At 47.2% G+C, this 21,224-nt stretch overlaps 1 protein-coding gene across 1 annotated transcript in view; it reads right to left on the bottom strand.

The window, feature by feature from the left end:
* The window catches only part of PLXNA4 (plexin A4), a 414,876-nt gene extending 394,566 nt beyond the window's left edge, over positions 1-20,310 (bottom strand). The window contains exon 1 of the mRNA XM_086744556.1: positions 19,132-20,310. Coding sequence (XP_086600682.1) covers positions 19,132-20,310 — 1,179 coding nt within the window. The remainder of the gene's footprint in view (positions 1-19,131) is intronic.
* Between the last annotated feature and the right edge of the window lie 914 nt (positions 20,311-21,224).

Below are 21,224 nucleotides of genomic sequence, written 5' to 3'. Positions count from 1 at the left end.
TTCACACACTCCCCATTCCTGGGGCTAGTCTAACCATAAAGTCCTGGGTCCTTCTCTCACATTATTTGGGCTGGGCACTTCATCCTCCCGAGTCTCCATTTCTTCCCTATGGAATAGAGATTATCCACATTTATCCATCTTACTGGGGTACTGTAACTCTCCAAAGTTCTTTAGAGAGGAGGGGAGGTTTCACAGCTGTTATGGGAGCTTTCCAGCATTTGTTGGAGTTATCCATGAACTCCTAACAACCAGAGAAAAGGTCCTGTTCATTAATGCTGCTGCCTAATCTCTAATTATCACCTCTGAACTCAACAGGCTTGTCGTCACACTGGGAATGTGTGTTATCTGAGGGTGTTTCTTTGAACTTCAGGGAATCACAGAAGTGCAGCAGCAGAACAGTACGGACTGTTCTACCTTAACAGTACCTACTCTTCTACCTTAAGGCACCATCTGGACAGTAGGTGAGGCTAATACAGGTTGCCAATATAAAGATTTCCATAGAAAGTCAAATAAAGATGAAGCCTCAATTATCACAGTAGACGATTGCCAAAGCAGTTAGATGTCAAACTTCACTGGGACCACTCACAGATTTGAAGTTAAGCACCCACTTAAAATGTTTTGATGGACTAAGGCCTAGAAAGGTAATGATTAATTGTATACAACAGGAAGGTTGCCTAGTTTTCATATACCAGTAACAAAGGACCACGACAATATTCTTTGTCTGAGCTCACATCTTCCTGGAAGCGTGGCTAGAATATGCGCTGCTCCTTACTTGAGTTCACGAGCAGTAAAAGCCTGATAGTTGATTCATTTTATCCTCACCCAGCAATTACAGGGAATAATTACAGATGGGTTTACTGAATGGAAGAATAATGTGTCCTAAATGTATTTATAAGCACATAAAACCTATGAGGGATTCAAACAGCCATTAGTAAGGAACAGCTAGCCTGAGCTTTGGCCTGCAAGAGTCATTAGTGTTTGTGGACTGCCCTTTTGGAGCTAAAACACCATCTCAAAGAGCAATTACAGATCAGATCAACAGCCTCCATGAGCAGCAGACAGGATGTTGCTAGTCTACAATGCCAGCAAAAGTGTAAGATAAATCTGCATCCCAGATCCAAAGGCCAAATTCATCCGAGGCCTAGGACCACCATGCTGGTGACCACACTTCAGACAGGCAGGACACCCCCGCTGACAGCACAACTTGCGAAAACTGAGTGTTTCTCTGGATAATGAGAACAATTACAGCTTCATTACATAGGTCAGGGAAGAAAAAAAACTGCAGCTTGATTACTCAGGAAGTATAAATGTGTTTGAAGCAGCGACACTACGCAGATCTTTCTGTGAGACGGGAGACACTGGCTGTCAGAGACAAGCTAATGAGAGGAGCAGTGTGTTGGTCTGATGCCATGTGACAAGCCTTCTGTTCACCAACTTGCTACTCAACACATCACCTGGTGTGGGATGCATCTCACTGAGGTTTAGCCATATTAAATCTTCACAAGTAGCCTACAGTGGTCATCTAAACCACCTCCATCATCAAGGGAATAAAGGAGAAGTGTCAGAGAAAAAGCCATCTAATCAACCTTGTAATGCACTGGATCACCTTCTGATAGAGCCAGTTGGTTGCAAAAAGACTCCAGAGGATTCACTTAGCCTAACCATCTAGCATTAAAACATATCATGCTTTGAACAGGAGGCTGGACTACATGATCTCTTGAGGTCCCTTCTAACCCAAATCATCCTACGGATGCAGGATCTGAGCAGAATCTAGGTCTTGAAATCAGGCCTACTTTGACTGGAAACTCTTAAGCTCTCAAATTAACATGATCTGTGTTTCAAGGCTATAGAAAAACTGCATATGTCTCACTCAAACTGAGAGAAGAATCACTTCAGACTGAAAGCAATAAATTTCCAGATCTTCTACAAACGGTAGAAAGAGGGGCAAGGAAAGAAAAGTCCCGCTTTGCCATGGTTTTAAAGGAAAATAAAAAAAATGGGAAACAGCTTTCTTCACCACCAAGAAGATGAAAAGCCTCAATAGGCCCAGCAGACTTCTTACCAGTGGATGAAACTCCATCTCAAACAACAGGAAATTGCACCAACAAGCAGTGAAACTATAGCAATCCATCAGAGCTGGCACAGACCTAGGCATCCTCCTTGGTGCACAGTCTCCCACACACTCCCCTCCCTGAAGAACAGCCAAAGCCAGCTACTCCAGCTAAAGAACTTGGAGAAAAGGACCCATGCAATCATCTGGTCTGCCTTCCCCCATAGCCCAGGACCTTGAATATCAGACAGGAGCTGCCTGTGCTGTTTTGCAGGGAGATATAAGCTACTTTTATTTGCTTCCCAGGCAGGTGTGAGTCTGCAGGGCTGTAAGGATACAGCACTGAGCCGTCTGTAACCTGCTCTATCAACAGCCAGGATGTATTAGCTAGATAATATGATTGCTGTAGATCAGAGCTCACATAGCCAGAATAAGCTCTCATCTTCCTGCAAAACCCTGAGAAGATATAGACCCAGAGATCCCAGCACCAAGCACAATAACCTGTGGTTGATCTGCAGCACATCTCCAGCCTGTGAGGCTTAATTAACCCAATTGCCACAGATTAGTACCTCCTCCATCAGACTGGGCCCAGCTCCAGCTGAACTCAGACCTACCCTTAAGGAGGCTGATATCATAGTTTTCCCCCATACAGACACAAAACTAAAGACACTAAACTTTAAGCTCATTTATTTCATCTTGTTTCCCTGAGATTATTTACAGAAAACACATCATTATAAGAAGTGTTTATAAGAAAGATGAGAAGAAACTTCCTAGCAGGCTCTGTAGTGATAGGACAAAGGATAATGGTTTTAAACTGAAAGAGGATAGATTTAGATTAGACACAAGGAAGACATTTTTTATGAGGTAGGTGGTGGAACACTGTCCCAGGTTGCCCAGAGAGGTGGTGGATGCCCCATCCCTGGAAACATTCAAGGCCAGGTTGGACGGGGCTCTGAGCAACCTGATTTGGTTGAAGATGTCCCTGCTTCTTGCAGGGGGGTTGGACTAGATGGCCTTTAACGGTCCCTTCCAACCCAAACCATTCTATGATTCCATGATCCAAGCACCAGGGCAATCTTGAAGAACAAAATCAGCATTTTCTCTTACATGACACGGTTCAGCTGAGATCTAGGACCACCACAGCACACCCTGGCCTCTGAGACACAGAAACTGGTGTGTGAGGGCAGATAAGGCCATGATGTTCACTCACATGCTGTTGCGTAGACGTAGAAGCAATCGCAGAGTTGTGGTTTGCAACGTGGACAACCATCCCCCAAGAATAGAAGCAAGGCCAACAAGCCACACACCACATAAAAACTGTTTTCATTTAACACATTTGGGTTATTTCCTCTGGGGATCATCTGCAAAAAAAATGCCAGCAAGCAAAACCCTACAAATAAATATCACCCAGCTCCTGTGCAGCTGTGTCTCAGCTGCACACACGCTTTTGTGAAGACAGAAACGCAGTCATCTTCTTCAGCAAAGAGAAACACGTAAGGAAGTTTGGATTTATGATGAAAGGGTCAGAAGTTGCAAGCACAGGTTTATTTTCAATTCCAGACACTCCTAGCAGCAATATAAAGTAGCCACGTTAAACTCTCTGGAGCTTCTCTGCTTGGCAATTTCACGTTAATGACTTTCCAGAATGAAAGCGGAGGTGAGGACACGAATTCACTCTGCTTGCAACACTGCTGCTGCACCAGCTGGGATATCAGGGAGGGGCAAAGGGAAGATCTAAAGAGGTAGGAACAGGATCAGCAATTCTCGCATCCCGAATAGTTAAAATCTAACCCAGAAATTCATGGCATGGTTTGTAGGTAACTCGGAAGGGAAGGGGGGCCTTACGGTTGAGATGTTGGACTGGAGTCAATCAGTTCATCATCCCACACCAGATTCCCACCTGCAAAAGAGGGAATATTACTCACGACCTCTCTGCCCCAGGGAAGCTGCTAAACACAGGTTTATAAGGTGCTCAACACATCCGAAAAATCTTCATGTGAGAATGATTGGCAGCTCCCAGGGTATAAATGCCCTCCCGAGTCCCACCAGCTGCCTCTCCATCTTGGGTTGATGTGTAGGGGTGGGGGGGAAGCCAGCTGGTGAGAGGCTGAGGTCTGCTCCTGCCGCCGCTCCCTGCATCGGCAACCGGAGGGTTCACCTGCAGCCGCGACACTGTGGCCAAGTGTCACATTCACCAGTGAAATAAGAAGGATGTGCAAAAGAATGGGCCTGATTTACAGGAGGATTCTGGCAGGCATCTGCCTTCTCCAGGATTAAGCCTATCAAATAAATAATTAACACATCCAAGCCCTCCTGGAGAGGATGGTTTTACAAGGCTGGTGCTGGCTCAGTCCCCTAGGGATTCGCTGAGCCCCAAAAACCCCCAAACTCAGCAGAAGGGCTAGAGCTCTGATTACAGCACCTCCTTCCTCGTCCTCATCTGATTCCCCAGCAGAAGTGAGCACTCTGGCATCGCACGAACGGCTGAAGCACCAGATATTAGGGAGCCAGTGCAAACAGTGCTCATAATAAACTGCAATTATCCCTTAAACATCTGCTTTAGCTATTTGCCTCTGAAACAGCCCCTGACAGTCAAATACAGCCTAATCCATATTTTGGGAAAAGCTTCGATAAAGGATTAGCCATCCCTCATTCCTCCTTGCTTTCACTCCAGCAAAATCTTCCTCCCCAATCAAAACACGGGGGCCTTTTTCCAGATATCTCAGCAGGCTCCAAAGCAATTCCACAGACTCACTGGGGATAAAGGCTGTCCCAACGGCCAAGTCTCGCCTTTGATTTACAGCTAATGCCTAACAGCCCTGTCTTCATACGGTGGCAGGTACTTGGCTTCTCATTCTTCTTATCTCAGGCTTGGCTACACCAGACGATGGAGGGAACGCATACATTATGGCTGTCTGTGCTGCCAGCAGGACCAGGGAGCCAAGAGCAATAAGAAATCTACGGTACTATGTGTTTGAGACCTTGCAAGGAGATATCCAAGGTCTTTTCCATCACCTGACTGCAAGATCTTTCCTTCCTGATGGTAAGGACTGAGTGAGGGTGAGGGTGGGCATGTATCCTACTCAATAGGATATTTAATAAACTAGAGAGGTGGAAGGCCTAGGAAAATCTGTCCCCAGGAACTTCACGGTAACTGAAGAGATACAAGCTAGGAAATTTAGGGTCTAGATCACCTGGTGCAGGCATGAACCTTAAATCCCCATCAAACAGGACTGCAAATGATGGAAACCGTCTCCCACAGGTCTTTGAACTCCAACAGCAGCAGGATGGTACCCAAGGCTTGCGCTTCTCCTGTTTGCCTGTGCACGTCCTCTTGATGGTATCAGCATGGGCTTCACTGCTTGGTGAACTTCTGGTCAGATGCTGGTTTGTCCTGCCCTTGGCATTAGTACCTTGCCTTCCTCAAGCTGGACTGGCTCTGCCTCTGACCTCCTGGAGTATCTCTGCTTCTGGACATGCTGCCTCTGAGTCTCTCTTCTGAATCCTCTGAGACCAGTGGACTTTGGTTCATCTGGCCTTCTCCCCACAATCTGTGCTGTGAACTTCAATAGGACCATCACATTTCAGCCCGTTGCTTGTGTCTAGCCATGAGGTCCTAGTGCAGGATGGAGATGGCCTCTCTGACTTTCACCTCATGCCACGTCATTCACATAATTTGATGCCTGTTACTGCCCTCCACATCACATCCATTCCTGACAGTGGGTCAGGAAAAGGCTGCGGGCTTGCCCAGTGAGCATCAACGGCTGTAGACCTTTGTCATCTGCAATTCAAAGCCATGGGGAAATTTTGCGGACAAAAAGATGGGAACCCTGGACCACCAACCAAAGATAGCATAGATCACCAACTCTTCAGCGATTAGACTGCAGTCTAATGACATACAAAAATATCCAGTATCATTTCCCCAGGGTGCTCTGTGATATAATGGAGGCTGGATAAAGAGGCAGCATTTGGAAATACATTATAATTGCACGTTGCTTTTCACTTGTGCAACCACAGCAATGGTTACCATGCAATTACATGTCACCATATACAAATGACAGTGCAGTTACAGTAACTTTACCAATTTCAGGAAAATTGTACCCACTACACTAAGAGATTTTCATTCAAATACAATTCAGAAACTCAAGAACAGGAGGGGAAAGTTTCTCAAATTGACTAGAACTGGTATAGGAGTTCGGTTTTTAGGTCTGTAGTTTAAGCATCAGTTCAAGGGCTGGTGTCAAGTTTCCAGAGTGCTGCAGAATCTTAACGTAGTACAGACTTTTTATGCCTGCATTTATGTCCCTGCTATACTGTGAGGGTAAGGCTTCCCATAAGTCCATACCATGTACCTCCACGTCGTAAAATTTGCAATTTCCTGAGGAGGAGGCTGCCTTTCTTACAGAGTCCAACAGGTTTCTTTAGTCTTCAGGACTTTTACTCAGCAGAGTTGGTTGGTTTCTAGTAAGAGGTAATCATTGTTATAAATTTAGCATCCTCTAAGTCCCGACTTTCTGAATAATTAATATGCCGAAAGATGAGTACAATGTACACCTGTTAGTGAACACCTAAAAACTTTCTAGACCCCAATATTACCAAATTTAAGGAATATTGGCAGTAAGTTTGCTTTTCTTATTTCCTCTTGCAGACCCTGCAGATGCAGACCACAGCTTTCGGGGTCTGCTGACTCTGTGTTACAGCCACAGAGCTAGCGAGTAGCAACTGCAAATGCTTTTCAGCCCATGGCTTGTTCTCCAGCTCTTGTTCCCAATTTTGCTATGCACGTTGCCTTACCACTGGCATGGGACTGGTCAGCAACATCATTTCTGCTCTGGATGCAGCAGCAGGCTATGAGAGAGAAGTGGGTTTTGGCCCCATGAAGGAAAGTCCAAGAGTGACTATCCAGAGAAGCATGTCACAGATATCAAGTGTGCAATACCGCCTTCAGCAAAACAACATACTTGCTTCTTGGTCACTTGCATAGAAAACACTCCTACAAGTGAAGACGAAATCAAGGATCCAGCCTAAAACAGCAGCAGGTTAAGGAGTCCACATTGCTGGCAGATGGTGTACTGATACCAGCTTCACCGTATCCTTCAGCTCCTATGTCAACTTCACCTCCAAGAGTCTGCCAGGAGGAACACTCAGTGGGATATTTACACTCCCTGTGTTTGGGTATTGTAACTTAAGTGATATTTCAAGTCCCTGGGTTAGACTCCAAGAGTCTGATGCAGGCAGGGAAAAGGGACAGTACCTCCAGCAGCAATGCAGACTCTCAGACTGAGATAGTACAAACACTCCCATTTATGGAGGTCTTCACATCCCACATCCCAAACACCATTGCTGTGTCAGCCAAATCTCTCTTTTGCATGCATCATTTCCACTCCCTCAAAAAAAAAAAATCTGCGGCATTACGATTCCAAATCTCAGCATTAGCACACCAAGCCATGCAGCTGGGGTGAAAATCAGATCCCTGAGGTGTGTGGTCACCAAAGTTCATCCCCTCACAGGTGACAGCTGTACCTACAAACAAGAAGGATGGATTGGACCTGAAAAGCATCTAGTGTGACTGTAAAAGGAAGCTGAGTTCTTCTACAGTCCCATAAACTTCTCCCTCCTGGCTCTGAGACTGGAGGATCATACAGATGAGGCACTGAAGGATAAAGAGAGGAATATGATCTCAGTCGTTCTCTGCTCAGTGCTTTCCATGAGCTTTAAAAAATTCACTTAAAATATTTTACACCCCCTCAAAAAATAGATTATTAAGTGTGGAGACTCTGCCTTTGAAACCACCATGGTCTATTAGGTAAATAAGCATTTAGGGATTTTTCAAAAGTGAAGTATTGATCAAATAAGCTACTAGAGCTCTTCATATTCCGGCAGAAAAGCTGTGTTACACACCTGAAACGCAGTAGCACTGACTTCCTCTGGTGCTGCTGTAGCTGAGATGGACTGTAAGAGTCCCAGAGAGAGAAAATCTTGGGTGAAAAGGGTTTTCTGCGTAGGCAGAATGACACCTTTGAGAGAAGTGCTCAGCAGCTGCTGCATTTTATCCTAAAAGATGTTGTGTTTCCACGATCGGCCAAAGGTTGTCTATATGACAAATTCCTGTAAGACATCAGCTGATGAAAGAGGTGTAGAAGAGAATGGAGCTCTATCCTCTGGCAGCTGTGCCCTATAATCCTGAGCATCCTTGCCATAACACGGGTTTCTCTCAGGCATGTCTGTCCAATAGAGACGCCTAACGAAGAGATGATCCCTTCCACAAATAACAAAGTCTTACACCCATCTTCACCAGACGGACACAACAGCCACACCGCAGGGCCCTTCTAAGGTCTCCACAACAATATCATTGCCATTTGTTACGTGCACCGTTGTAGAGCGTAGGAGCCTTCCCTTCTGACCTGTCCTTCCTTTCACAGACAACATGCCCGGCCCATTATCTCCCAATACTTGCTGGCAGCAAAATGGTTAAACCAGCTTTTCTGGAGCATTTCTGGCAGCTGCCAGGCACCCCTCATTCCTATTCCAGTGACGCACATCAGCACCTTGCCGGATAGAGTCCAGCTGCCTCCCCTACGCCAGCACCACCAGAGATTCTCCATTGAATCACAATTACTATAATTATTATTTTGTTACACAGACAAAATTATCATTTTGGGCTGCAAAGTGCCGCGCACACCAACAGCGCTATATAAATTAAACAACAATCTTGCTTTGCATGCAAGCAACACCTTTGCCCGGAGATCCCAGAGCCGCTTAAAAGCATTAATTAAGCCTCACTGCGATCCTGCGAAGGTAAGCTAAGTGTTGTAATGAACAACATGTATGTGCTGTTGCTTTTCAGCATGGGGAAATTGAGGGAGCTCGGCTGGGTACGAGAGGCCCCAGCTTGCCCACCAAATAACGGAGAGTCGTGCTGAGCTCCAGGGCTGTGCATCCGTATCAGGGAGAACCGAGTCGCACCCGGTTCTATCACCTCACGAAAAACAAATTTAAAGCAGCCTGGTTATCAGTTTAAACAACGAACCAAAGCACTCGAGCCCTGAAAAGAAAAATCTCCCACTTGCTGCCTCTATCTGTGCAGATCTCGGTACTTGAGGAATTCAGAGCGCTCGTGTCAGCCGGGTATAAATTCACTCAAGCCATTAAGCTCAAACTGCTCCTGCATCTGAAAGCACAACCCTGCAAGTGGAAGGCTGCCACCGGCCCTCGGAAGCAGGGACACCATTACAATTACAGCCCTGCGTTCCTTGGCGCGGGATCCCGACCAATAGCCCCAGCCCATTGATAAGTGCTGGGTCATTCCCTCATTAGGAGGAGTAAATTTTTATTATTCGCTTCTGCACGCTCCCTCACTGTACCTCTCCAACTCTTTCTCTGTGTCTAAACACGCGCCTGGCTAATATCGCTTGTTTACAGGATAAACCAGCTGAACAAATCCTATTATATTTTGGAACACAGACAACAACGGGGTAATGACATTGAGACAGTGAAAATACAATGTTGTTCCTACTGATCTAATGTCACCCACATGCTCCATGAGCTATTCCAGCTCCAGTACTGCATGGAGGAAGCAGAGGTGTCTGTCTTTATGAGATGCTACCATTCAGTTGCACACACATTTGGGTGTCTTGCCTTTCCTGCATTTCAAGCATTTCTTTAAATATTTCAAATATTATGAGAATATGGACCATAACGCAGAAAACATTGGGGCTGCAATGTTTACTAACTCCCAAATTTAAGCAACCGGGTGCTAGCGGCACGGGGAAGATGTTAGGTCCTACCTATTGTGTAGGAATCTGCAGGAGAAAGATGCAACAAAGGTCTGCACTTCAGCAAGTACAGTGAGGCCACATTCCTCCACTTTCTGGGGAAAATGTTGCACATTTATCTGTGCAACAAAGCAGAGCTGAAGAGAAGAATGATGTGGAAGTAGAAGCATTCAGGACACACAGGTCCCTGGCTCCGTCCTGAACTTGTACATATCTACCTACCCAGGTCCACGCTGGCTCTTGCAAACACCACCTTTCATCTCAAAGCTGTTGTCAGGTTACCCAACGACTGGGCCAGTGCTAATAAACTTCCTCGCAAGCAAACTTACAGCAAAACCATATCCAACACTAGTACAGCCATGCAGACGCCAGTTTGAAGCAGAAATATGGTCAGATGAGACTTGGACATCTCTCTGTAGGGACAAAGGTCTTTCTCATCTCCAGCTTCACACTGGCCAGTCTTCATGGTGGACACTTCCAACAACTGTACTAATCCTACCAGGTATACTGGAGACTCATGTTTCCATGCAATATGAATAGCAAAATGTGCTATTGGGAGGAACTCATATGTTATGTCTGTGCTGGAATATAAAATAAATACAGACACGTGCATCAGATTGTTCCCAGAGGGAAAACATCTTAGCTGATTCTTCCAGTACTAAGACAGACTCTGCACCAGTTTTCATCCCGACAGCTACCCACTTGCATCGGGCAAGTGAGAAAGGGTCTGTGCAGGATTCGGATGAGAAAGCAATGCTGAATCCAGCATACCCTCGACCCCCTCCTCAACAAAACGGGTATTGTACAAACTCCCGCGCTGGGCTACCACCAGCCCAGAGGTGCTTTAAATAGCATCGGATTCAGGCAGGGAGCTGGAATCGCTTTGCTTCTGGCTTTTCCAGGATGACTGGGTTTTGCTTGCTGGTTTTTTTTTTAAAAAAAAAAGGCTGTTGCATAAGCGCTCCCCTTGGCCTGCAAGGCGACCTCCTGGAGAGGCAATATGAGGTCAGGTTTGCGAAAGTAGCTGATCTCCCGGCATGGAAAAGAATGTGAGGAGATCATATGGAGCCCTCCGAAAATGCAAGGCTGAGCCACGGGCAACCGCAGGGCTCAACCACAGAAGAAAACAGCCTGGGTTGCTGGCAGGGGAAGCAGCAAAGATCTGTTCCCAGAAACAAATCTAATTGTCTATGTGGCAAGCACAGGCAAACGGCACAAGCAGTGATGGAGAGGCTGGCACCTTGATCACCTACAGAAGGATCTACTTGGGGATCACCACCACCTGGGGCTGATGCTGAGAGACGGTTAGTTTCTCAGGCAGAGCCAATGTGGTCCAGAAATGGGACTGATGTGGGGGGAAGGGAGCTGTGCCTGAAATATCTCAGACACAACAGCGACTCAGCAGCCTTGGGCCCTGCTCCATCCTCAATGAACATTTTGTGTGAGCGGGGTCAACCAGACGTGAGGATCTGGGAGAGAACAGCACCAAGCTTGGCGCCCGGCCACTTAAAGGCACAGGGTTTCCTCTTGCTTTATGCTTGGGAAGTAAATAAATGGGTTTGAGAAGGAGGCTGTTTCCAAAGCACAATTTTGTGTTGTTTTTTTTCTCCAGGACAAACAATGAGGATTTTGGAAGGAGGGTTGCGGGGTGGGGTTGTGATAAGAAGGCAATTAATTACCACCAGCATTATTTCTGCATGCATACTGATTTGGAAGTATCCGTTCAAGGACAGGTGTTTAATACTGAGGAACGTACTTAATACCTCAAATGCAATCATCCTCTCCCTGCAATTAGGCCTTAGGTTACAGCCCTTAAGTGCAAGCTTCAGTTGATGTAGGTGCTTAAGAGTTTTTGTTTTTCTCTTCCCCAGGGCCTCCAAAGCCACTTTTTTTCCTGCCTGGAGTGCAGAGCACTTTACAGAGGCAGGGAAGTGTCCTCATCCCCGCTGGCTGAAAGCAGAGAGGTAGCAGTGGGAGGAAGGACGGTCAGGGATGAAAAAGCCAAGATGAACCCATGCAGTGCCTGAGAGGCCCCTGCAAATGAGCTCTCCCTAGGTTAGCATATGCATGTCCGCCTGAGTAAGTGGTGGGCTTTTCAGGATGCCCAGAGGACTGGGATGTTGCCAGCAGCTATACCCACGCTGAACTAAAGAGTTCATGCAGATGCTGGAGAAGTCCTGCAGCGCCCACCTAGCATTCTTCAGCCATGGGCACATACGTCGATGGAAAAGCCAGGAGAGTCTCATTCCTGCAACTACATTAGACCCCAACCATCACGCCCCTAGCATGAACACTGGGCGTGCTAATCAATGAATTAGTGCTAATTAGTTAATGATCTTGTCTGGTCACCTCACAGAGGAAGGGGTGGGGAGACTCTCCTAATTCCAGTTACAGAGGGGCCAGGACCTTGCTCAGAGCAGTGGAGATTTGAACTCAGCTGCTCTCCATTAGCCTGAGGAGCGTGGCCCCAGGCATCTCTGGTCACTTCCACCACTGACAATAATCACAAGAAATACCAGCCATGTAGCTGGAGAGAGCTCTCTGCTCTGCTTTCATCTGAGCTGCCTCATGCAACAAGATAATATGACATTTCTCTCCGATCAAGTGTCTTTCACCCCGGAGCGCAGCCAGCTTTGCGAGGGAGACGACGGTCAGGTCTGCTGGAGATGGAGAAACAAGGACTGAGAAGGTGCATGGGAGAGATTTGCAAATCACAGAGCTCAGCTGCAGAAATCCTAAGCCAGTGCCCTACCTCTTGTCTGTGTTGCCTCCCCAGTCAAGGCCTCCATCCACTCCAGCTCCCAGCATCAGCAAGCAGACGCTTGTCACCTCTTATCAAAGTTGCTGGGCTCAGCAACTCCCTCCGACAACACGCTCTGCACACATGCACACACGCTCCCGTCCAACACAAACCGATATGACCAATTATACAAATACAGATCTGGCAGTAATAAGTCTGTTTGCTCCGTCTCTCAGTCTCCAGTGAGCATTCCCAGAGAGGCATTACCGTATTTCTGAGGCTACTGCTTTTGCACTGTGTCTTTTCTCTTTTTTTTTTTAATTTTTTTTTCTTCCTGCTCTTGCTTGCATCTTCAGAGAAGGAAGAGGAAAGCACTGTTAAAAGTTGACCAAGAACTGACCTCGACTGATCATGAGCCCTTTGGAGCAGAAACATGAGCCTGTGTAATTTGGAGTAAAGACTTGTAGGCAAAACTCTTGTGCATGGTCTATCCAGTAGAGATGAACAAAAAGCTCTATTGTGCAAGCACCAGTGGCATTGACCCCCACAGAGATTTACTCAGGATAGCCCAACTGGCAAGCGGTGACACTACGAGGTCTAATGAAACCGATAGCTCGTTCCTGTGACTGTGAGTCATTCCCCTGGGAAAGCAGCAGGCTCCTGTACCGGCCAGCCCAGCCAGGGAGAAATGTGCGTGCAAAATGTCAAAGCAGCAGCACCGCACGGGCCTCCTTCCACGCATTCCTCTTCCCAAGAGCTAAGCAAAAAGTTAACACTCCCTTTTACTCCAATCTTTCCCTTTTAAGGGAAAATGATGGGGGAAATGACAACTAGAGATGACAAATCCTTCTTTTTAGTGGATAAAGTGATCTTTTAAACTTGAAATGCCCCTTCTTCCCAGCAGCTCTAGCCTTTCTCCTTCTTTCTGAATGACTGTTTTTCCATCCCCCACGCTAGAGAGGAACACAATAGCAAGGATGATATTCCCTCTTCCTGCAACAGCTGGGAGCATTGGGCACAGCACTAAAAGCCAGGAGTCCCTGAGCTGCAACAGCACTGCAGGTTGTGTTTTGCTGTGCCTTAGCATCACCTCCTGTAAAACAGGGGTGATGCTGCTCCCGTCTTGGTGTCTCAGAGGCCCCCTGTAAGACCTGTGTCCTGTTAACACCAGTGATGACAAATGCAAGCCCTGGGAGGAAGAGGAAAATCACTAAATAGGCTGTTTATAGGAAAATCATGACCACTCCATCACCAAAAGTGACCTTGCTAGGAGTCACATTGACTGTCCCATACCATACACAAAGCCCTTCTACCATCTGATCTAGGAATGGCCCTTCCTAACCTGGTGGCATGGAGCAGAAGACAGTACATAGATCAGCACCAAGGACCAAGCACCATTCATCCTGGGCTGAGGTGCTCATGCTGCCAAAGCAAAGTGCCTGTGCACCCAACTGGCATCCAGACACGCCTGATAGCCATCCATGGAAGGAGTAACCAAAAACACACCCTCCATAACCTCCTCCTGTGTCCAGCTGAACCCCACGGGTACAGCAGTGATAGTCATCAAGCATCTAGGATGGGCAGGGGAGTTTCAGGGAAAGCAGGAGGGAGTAGGAGAGTCTAATTAAGGGACAGATGTATGGGTGAGATGCAGGACTCTGGGGGATCTAAACACTGGTAACTACAAAGATGTTTTTGGGAGTTACTGACTTAGGTGTGCCTTGAAGCATCAGAAGCCTAGGAAGCCTTTACAGCCAAGACGCTCGTCAGGCGATGCCTCGAGTCCCAAACACCCACCTTGCCTGCTCTCTGTTAGCAAAGCGTTGGAAAAATATTGCCCAGCTCTTTACACAAGGCCTTTTGTTGGCTGGTCAGCTTCGAAAACATTTCTTTTCTCCTCCAAGTGACAGCACTGCCATGAAAAACAGGAAGAGATTGAATACAGTAATTTAAACAGTCAAACTCCATTTCCTGCCAAAAGGAAAAGAAAATACCAGCAAAAGGCAGAAGTCAAGCGACAGTTGGGGACAGACGCTTTGATTATCTTGGACAGATATTTGCACTGTGTATCCGGTAACAGCTACAGCAATGGAGGTGACACCTTTTCATTTCAGAGACTGGAGTCTGTTAGGCTGCAGAGCGACAGGTGATGCCATGAGGCAGATCAGACTGGGGAGGAGACCAGGACCTGCCAGGATAGCAGCCCTGGGTTGCAACCAGCTCCTAACTGGCAGCCAACAGGATCATGTGCCAACAACACACCGTGTTTGGGACCTCATTGCAAGCCAAAGCTCCAGCAAGGATCCTCATTCCTCTTGCATCTCCTCAGCAGGCCCCCACACCCTCATGCTGCTTTGGGGTCAGTCTCAGATACCCTCCTCTTCTTCATCCATGCTTGTATGTCCTGCATAGCAGTTCACCTGCTTCCTCCCCAAAGTAGAGAGAAAGGCTCCCCTGCCTCCACTACTGAGCATCCCAGTAGTGCAACTGTCCCTGGGCTTCAAAATGCACCTGTTGTTAATCCTATCCCATAGTAATGAAAATCAACAAATCCCCCGGTGATCAAGTCCTGTACTGAAATGTCCCATTTTACATCTCCATCCTTCTCCCAGACTGCCTTTTTAGTTTTTAAATAAATTCAGCATTCCTCAACTGTATCAACAGTTACAAAGTTTATGAAGCATATTTAAACCATAGCCTCCTTTATCCAACATGAAGATTGTTATCTGTTTTAAGAAGCCAATGTTTTCCCTCCAGAACAGTCCTTCCTTCTGCCAACACCCTGCATGTCCACACAGCCTCGATCCCTCTGCTCCATAACCCAATGCACCACGTCGCACCGCAGTGACACACGATGCTCTTGCTAGGTAGGGGATGAAGGTGCTCTCTGTGGCTGTAGAAGTAGGAATGCCTTCAATATCAAGAAAGGAGATTTATGTTAGATATGAGGGAGAATTTCCTAGCAGCAAAGACAGATCATGTAGGGAGAGAGAGGAATCTCCATCGCTGGAGGTTAAGAACAGGTGAGACAAACATCTGTCAGAAATGTAATAAGTAGGGCAGAAGGGCAAATCAGATGACCTCATAAGACTCTTTTTTTTCCTCCCAGCCTCATTTTTCTCTGATTATATGAATTTTTAAGCATTCGGGGTCAAGTGTACTGTTTAAATATCAGCTATTATCATGTATTTGCAGAGAGGAAAACCAGAGAGGTGTTACCTGGATATTCATCACCCGAGTGAACATCACCACTCTGCAAATCAACTGCCCACACATAAAAATCCTTCCTTTTTTTTTCCTGATTTGTGCTGAAGATTAACAGTAGGACAGTTGTAACACAGGGACAAGGGAGGAATAAACACTGAGGATCTTCCATTATCTCTGGTCTTTTCTATTTCCTGTTCTGGAAATTCTTCTGTCAAGCTGCTGAAATCGGCAGCGTGCACACGCGGTTGGCACGAGAGAAGCACAGGCTCGTTACACAGTTGTGTCTCAGTCCTTTGCCTTCACATTGGGTTTGCAAGCCAGATCAGGGCAAGACATCCAACGCTGCAGAACATCTGGAAACCCAATGCCTCCCACTGCACATTGACCGTGAGACACAGTGCATCCAGCTCCACTTGCTGCCAGGTCCTACCTGACCTCAGCTTTCCCAGCTCCAGCTGCACCAGCCAAGCTGCCTGACCAGAGAAGCTGCAGACTCTGCACTGTATGGATCTGGCCAAGTGGCACTGTTTCTCCACATCCCTGTAATTATTTGTGTACACACTGCAGATTAGGAGGGCTGTGCTGGGAATGATCCCCAAGAGATTTAGAATCATAGAATCATAGAATGGTTTGGATTGGAAGGGACCTTCAAAGGTCATCTAATCCAACCCCCCTGCAAGGAGCAGGGACATCCCTGACTAGGTCAGGTTATTCAGAGCCTCGTCCAGCCTGGCCTTGAACGTTTCCAGGGATGGGGCATCCACCACCTCTCTGGGCAACCTGTTCCAGTGTTCTACCAACCTGTTCCAGTGTTCTACCAATCTGTTCCAGTGTTCTACCATTTGTCTTGCCCTGAAGCAGCCTTGAGCAAGCATAACACCAAGGCAGAAACAGAAGTATCCTAACGTGTGGGTGTTCTTTGAGTCAGTTATTGCCCTACTAGAAAAATACCTATTACCAAAAGCCAGACCAGACCATGCACCAAGATGGGTGGACAATGCATTGAGCCCAGCTCCATAATCCATGGTCCTACAGTTAATACCACGAAGAAGGGCTGAAATACATCTAATAACAGTGTTTGCCTGCAACGTTTAGTGAGAGTTTCCCACAGTTCATCCATGCCCATCTGCTCACTTCCAGGCACATCAGCTGTATCCATTCACATGCAGGATTTCAAACGCAGTAGGCAGGGCAGCAGAGCTGAAGTTTAGATCCAGCCCCAATGGCAGGCAGGTTAAGCCTCTACTTGCACCAGCAGAGAAATATCTGACATCCACATAAAACCAGGGAAAGTCTCACTGATGGTTTTGTAATTGGTTTTAGAGCTGTGTCAAAGACACATGCTAAGAGGCAGAGCAGCAGCATTGGCAGACAGCTGGCAAGCAGGACATCAGCAAAGGGGACGAGGCCCTCACAGACATATATCCAGGCTCCAAAATACTTCACCAACCATCAAATATTTTCCAAGCTTAGCGGCTGGACTCTGCAACCCTTACAGCAGCCAAGTCACTAATACCTCTTCCCTCGGGCAGCACAGCTGATCTCGGGCAGGGCTTGCCAGCAGCTCTAAGTAGACTCATTTAAAGAGAGGACAGCCCACTTAGTTACACTTTTTAGACTCCTGTTTTTCCTTCAAGGGTCTCCAGGCTCTTTCTCCAGCTGGGAAGCATTAGCATCTCTGATTCACAGCGAAGAAATGCAGTCACAAATATGCTCTAACAGTTTTTCCCGCTGTGTCACCCAGTCCCTGGCTCCTTCTCCTCTCCCCAACCTCTGCAGTCCTGTCCCTCCAAATTTAGTCTGATATATCAGTCTTCTTGGTCCAGCACTCACCCCAAGGGATACAAGAAAGCTCTTGTCCTTTTTGCTCCTGTCTAAAGCCACAGAAGCCAGGTGACTGACAGGTTTCAAAGCCCCTGATTTGAGAGGTCCAGTATGACAAGTGTTGGTGTGGAACACAAGCAGCGCAGATTTGCAAATGCACGGAAAGGCTTAACAGCCCAGGAAAGTAACTCCAGTGGGAAGCTCCCAGCTTAAATCTAAAGGCAGCTCTTTGAATGCACAGAGGCCTTGAGGCTAAATGAAAAAATCAAAGCCAGATTTGGGCACAGCCTTTCTCCCTGTGCAATACTCTGCATGGAGCTTTGCAGGTCTAGGCAGAAGAGATCCCAACCAAAATGAAGGGCTTGTCCTTCCACACGCTTGGTGTGGAGCCTGAGAGCAGTGCAGGGTCACGCAATGATGCTGAGGGCATGGGTGTAAAGGGGAGTTTGAGCAGGATAAGGCAGGATCAGCCTCCCTGCACGGAAATTTCTGTCTGCATTCCTCTTGGTCCGTCCTTGTCCTGCAAAGGAACAACAGCAGGGATCCCCCAGCAAAGGAGGCTTGAGTACAAAGGAAAACCAGAGCAATCCCACATCCTGAGCCCCGGCTCTGCCTGGAGATTATGGGGCAGGAAAATGCTCTGGTGTTCCTCCATATTCCCTTTGCTGAGACTTGAACTTGCCTCTCACTTGAAAGAGCTAATTAAGGAAGGAAATCAAAGCCCAGAGAGGCGACTACTACAGCAGCCTGAGTGCAGTGCCGGCTGTAATGCTGTTTTCTGCGCGTGGTATCAAAGCCAGCCGTATACTGTCGGGGATGACGCAGATTTCTGCAACGACACTCTAGCGAACTGACAGAATAGACTAAGACAATTTCCTTAGACCATTTGTAGGTCAGGTAGACTAGCCTCTTCCACAGTCCTGCCCTTAAATCTTGCAGCATCTAATCCTTGAGCTGTGGCCAGGTCTTAATTTTTCAGCGCACAGGCAACGCAGAGCTGGCTGGAAACCGGAAGATGAGGGACTTTGATGGTTAATGACCAGTGCTTCTCAGCCCTAGAAGAAATTAAGCCCTGGCTTCACAAAGCTCCCTGAACAAATCCTGTTCCAACTCCAGCCTAGGGAAATAAAAGTACACCAGCAGACACAGAAACCAGCACAAGCCGTTGACATTATCTAGGTCCTGTTTTGGTTTAGATTCGAGCCAAGAATGCACAAGGAAATCTGATTCCACCCCTAACGAACTGAAGAAACAACAGGCAAATTCCTCCTAAAGACTTCAAGGGCCTTTGGCTTAGTACATCAGCAAACATAGCATGCCTAGGGAGGTCAGAAAATGATACTTTCCTCAGCTCATTCATGAGCAAACTGAGGCATGAACTGGTTAAATTAGGTGGTGTGGTGAGCTGGAGGCAGAGCCAGGAGTGGGACAAGGCAGTCTCAGCTCCTTGGTCCCTGCTCTGCTCATTGAGCCATGCTCTAAGACCTGTGAGCGCATGAGGAGGTTTAGGTTGTGTGCTTAGGGGCTTCACTTACCGCACTGCTACAGGGAATGTCCTTGACTTTGAGCCAGGCCAGATCTAACGTCCCCTCTCCCCTGTAGCAGGACTGCAGTCTGTCCTTGATACGATCATTGATCTTTTTCAGGACGAAGATGCAAAGAGCAGACTCATCCAAGGACTTCATCTTCCTTTTCTGCCCCTTGGAGAAGACTGTGAAGAGAATATCATCCTCAGGGCCAACACCCAAAGACCTGGCTAAGATGGCTCCAGCCTTAGATAAGTAGGCTGCCTGTAGCAACCGGTACTCCACCCCATTCTTCTCACAGCCAATGGGCACCTCGACATAGGAGTTAAAGGCTGTATCCTCCTTACAAAGCCGGACCAGCTTGGAGGTATAAACCTGCTCTTTCGTGGTGGAGCCAGGTGGTGAGATCATCTCAGGCTGCAGAGTTAGGAAATAGACAAAGTTACCACTGCTGAAGCCATAGATGTAGTAGATATCAAAGTCAGGGATGATGGTAAAGGTGTCTGAGGGGATCTTGATCATAGAGGCCACAAACTCATCATGAAAGACATATGCAAACATCCCATCTGCCTCGGAGTTCTTAGTGAGCTTCCTGCTGGAAATAGTGGGGAAATACTCAGGTTTGCCATCCACGGCAGTGGCAATGAACAACTTGTCATCCATGTTGCTGTAAGAAACAATAACTCCAAAAACAGAGCCACTGTCATTCACCCCAGAGAGATAATGCTCCTTCTTGTGGAAGGGCTCTCCCAGCTTGAAGAGGTCATCCAGCCTCAAAAACTTGCAGATGCCCTGGTAAAGACTCCCACAGGCTATCAATCGATCCTCCTTGTAGTCTATGAGGAGCATTTTGTTTATGTTGTTAGTGAGCGTCAAGGGTTCGTTGCAGGTTTGGACTACCTTGGGAGGATAACACTTGGGATTATCTTCATCGGGACCAGTCTCGTGGGTCACCAGGACCTTAAGGTCACCGGAGAGTTTGTAGATCCTGTTGACAGCTCCCAAGTAAATGTGCCCAGTTCTTTCATCAACCACCAAGTGGTTGAAGTTCCCCTCTGCTTGGTCTCCAGTGAAAGTAATGAAGGGCCTCTTTGGGTGGAGTGGCTGCTGCCTACCATGAGGCGACACTGTGGTAGATAGCAGGAGGTGAGAAACCAGGCAAGTCCATTTCCACATGGCCGGTGACATGATTAGAAAGGTTTGTATTCCCAAGGAAACGAGGATTAAAAGCTGTTAGAGTCTTCAAAACATCAATTCCCTGGCAGATTTTGTCCTACAAGCAAAGAGAAAAGAAAACAAAAGTATATTACTATGGAGTATTCCTTCCTCCTCCCTCCTTCACAACCATGCCATCATCAGAGCGTATTTAATTGCTAATCCTCCCTTTCTCGTCTCTGAGCTCTCTACTTAAAACCAGCACAAAGGGAGCCCTTCTGAAATAAAAGATGCTGGTAGAAAAAGCAGAAATCACATAGCAGAATAATAAATCAGCACCCTTTTACTCCACATTACACACACATGTGCCCCGTGGTGCAGCGCAAAAATTAACTGGAAGTCAGAGCAGTGCAGAAGCCTAATGGTAGAAACATCAAGAAGTACTGCTGTTTGCACTGCCAACTATGACCCAGTTGTGGATTTTCTATCTAAGAAGGCAGGACAGGAGAGGGATTATTATCCTGCTTTTCTCCATGAGGAACTGAAGCCTAGAGAAGGTCAGGGAGCTGCCTACAGGGACAGGTCCAGATGGATGCTGAGCTCTCTTGCAACCCTTGAAGTTTGCAAAGAAGCAGCCAGCTCTGGTCTGACATTAACATCCTTTCAGGGAGACCTCGGTCCAGAACGGCCCTGTTTGAACAGGCTCTCTGTGGCTTCCAGATCAAAGCTGCCTCATGCCGGTCCAGCTTGGAGTACAGACGTAGGAGTTGTGGTGTGCCAGCCTTCACAGTCACATCTACAAAGGGCATGCGGCCACGAAGCAAACAAGCACCAGATCTCCTCCTTCCCCTGGGCTCTCACCACAAGACTGCTCTCCACCCACCGCACAGCCAAGAAAACATTGTCTGAGAGAGAGATGCAGTTCTTCTCAGCATCTCAGAAGAAAG

The sequence above is a fragment of the Chlamydotis macqueenii genome, chromosome 1, assembly GCF_036417535.1.
Source record: "Chlamydotis macqueenii isolate bChlMac1 chromosome 1, bChlMac1.mat, whole genome shotgun sequence".
In the NCBI taxonomy this organism is placed as follows: domain Eukaryota; kingdom Metazoa; phylum Chordata; class Aves; order Otidiformes; family Otididae; genus Chlamydotis; species Chlamydotis macqueenii.
Note: the sequence above shows the minus strand (reverse complement) of the source record. Positions and strands in the feature narration are given on the sequence as shown.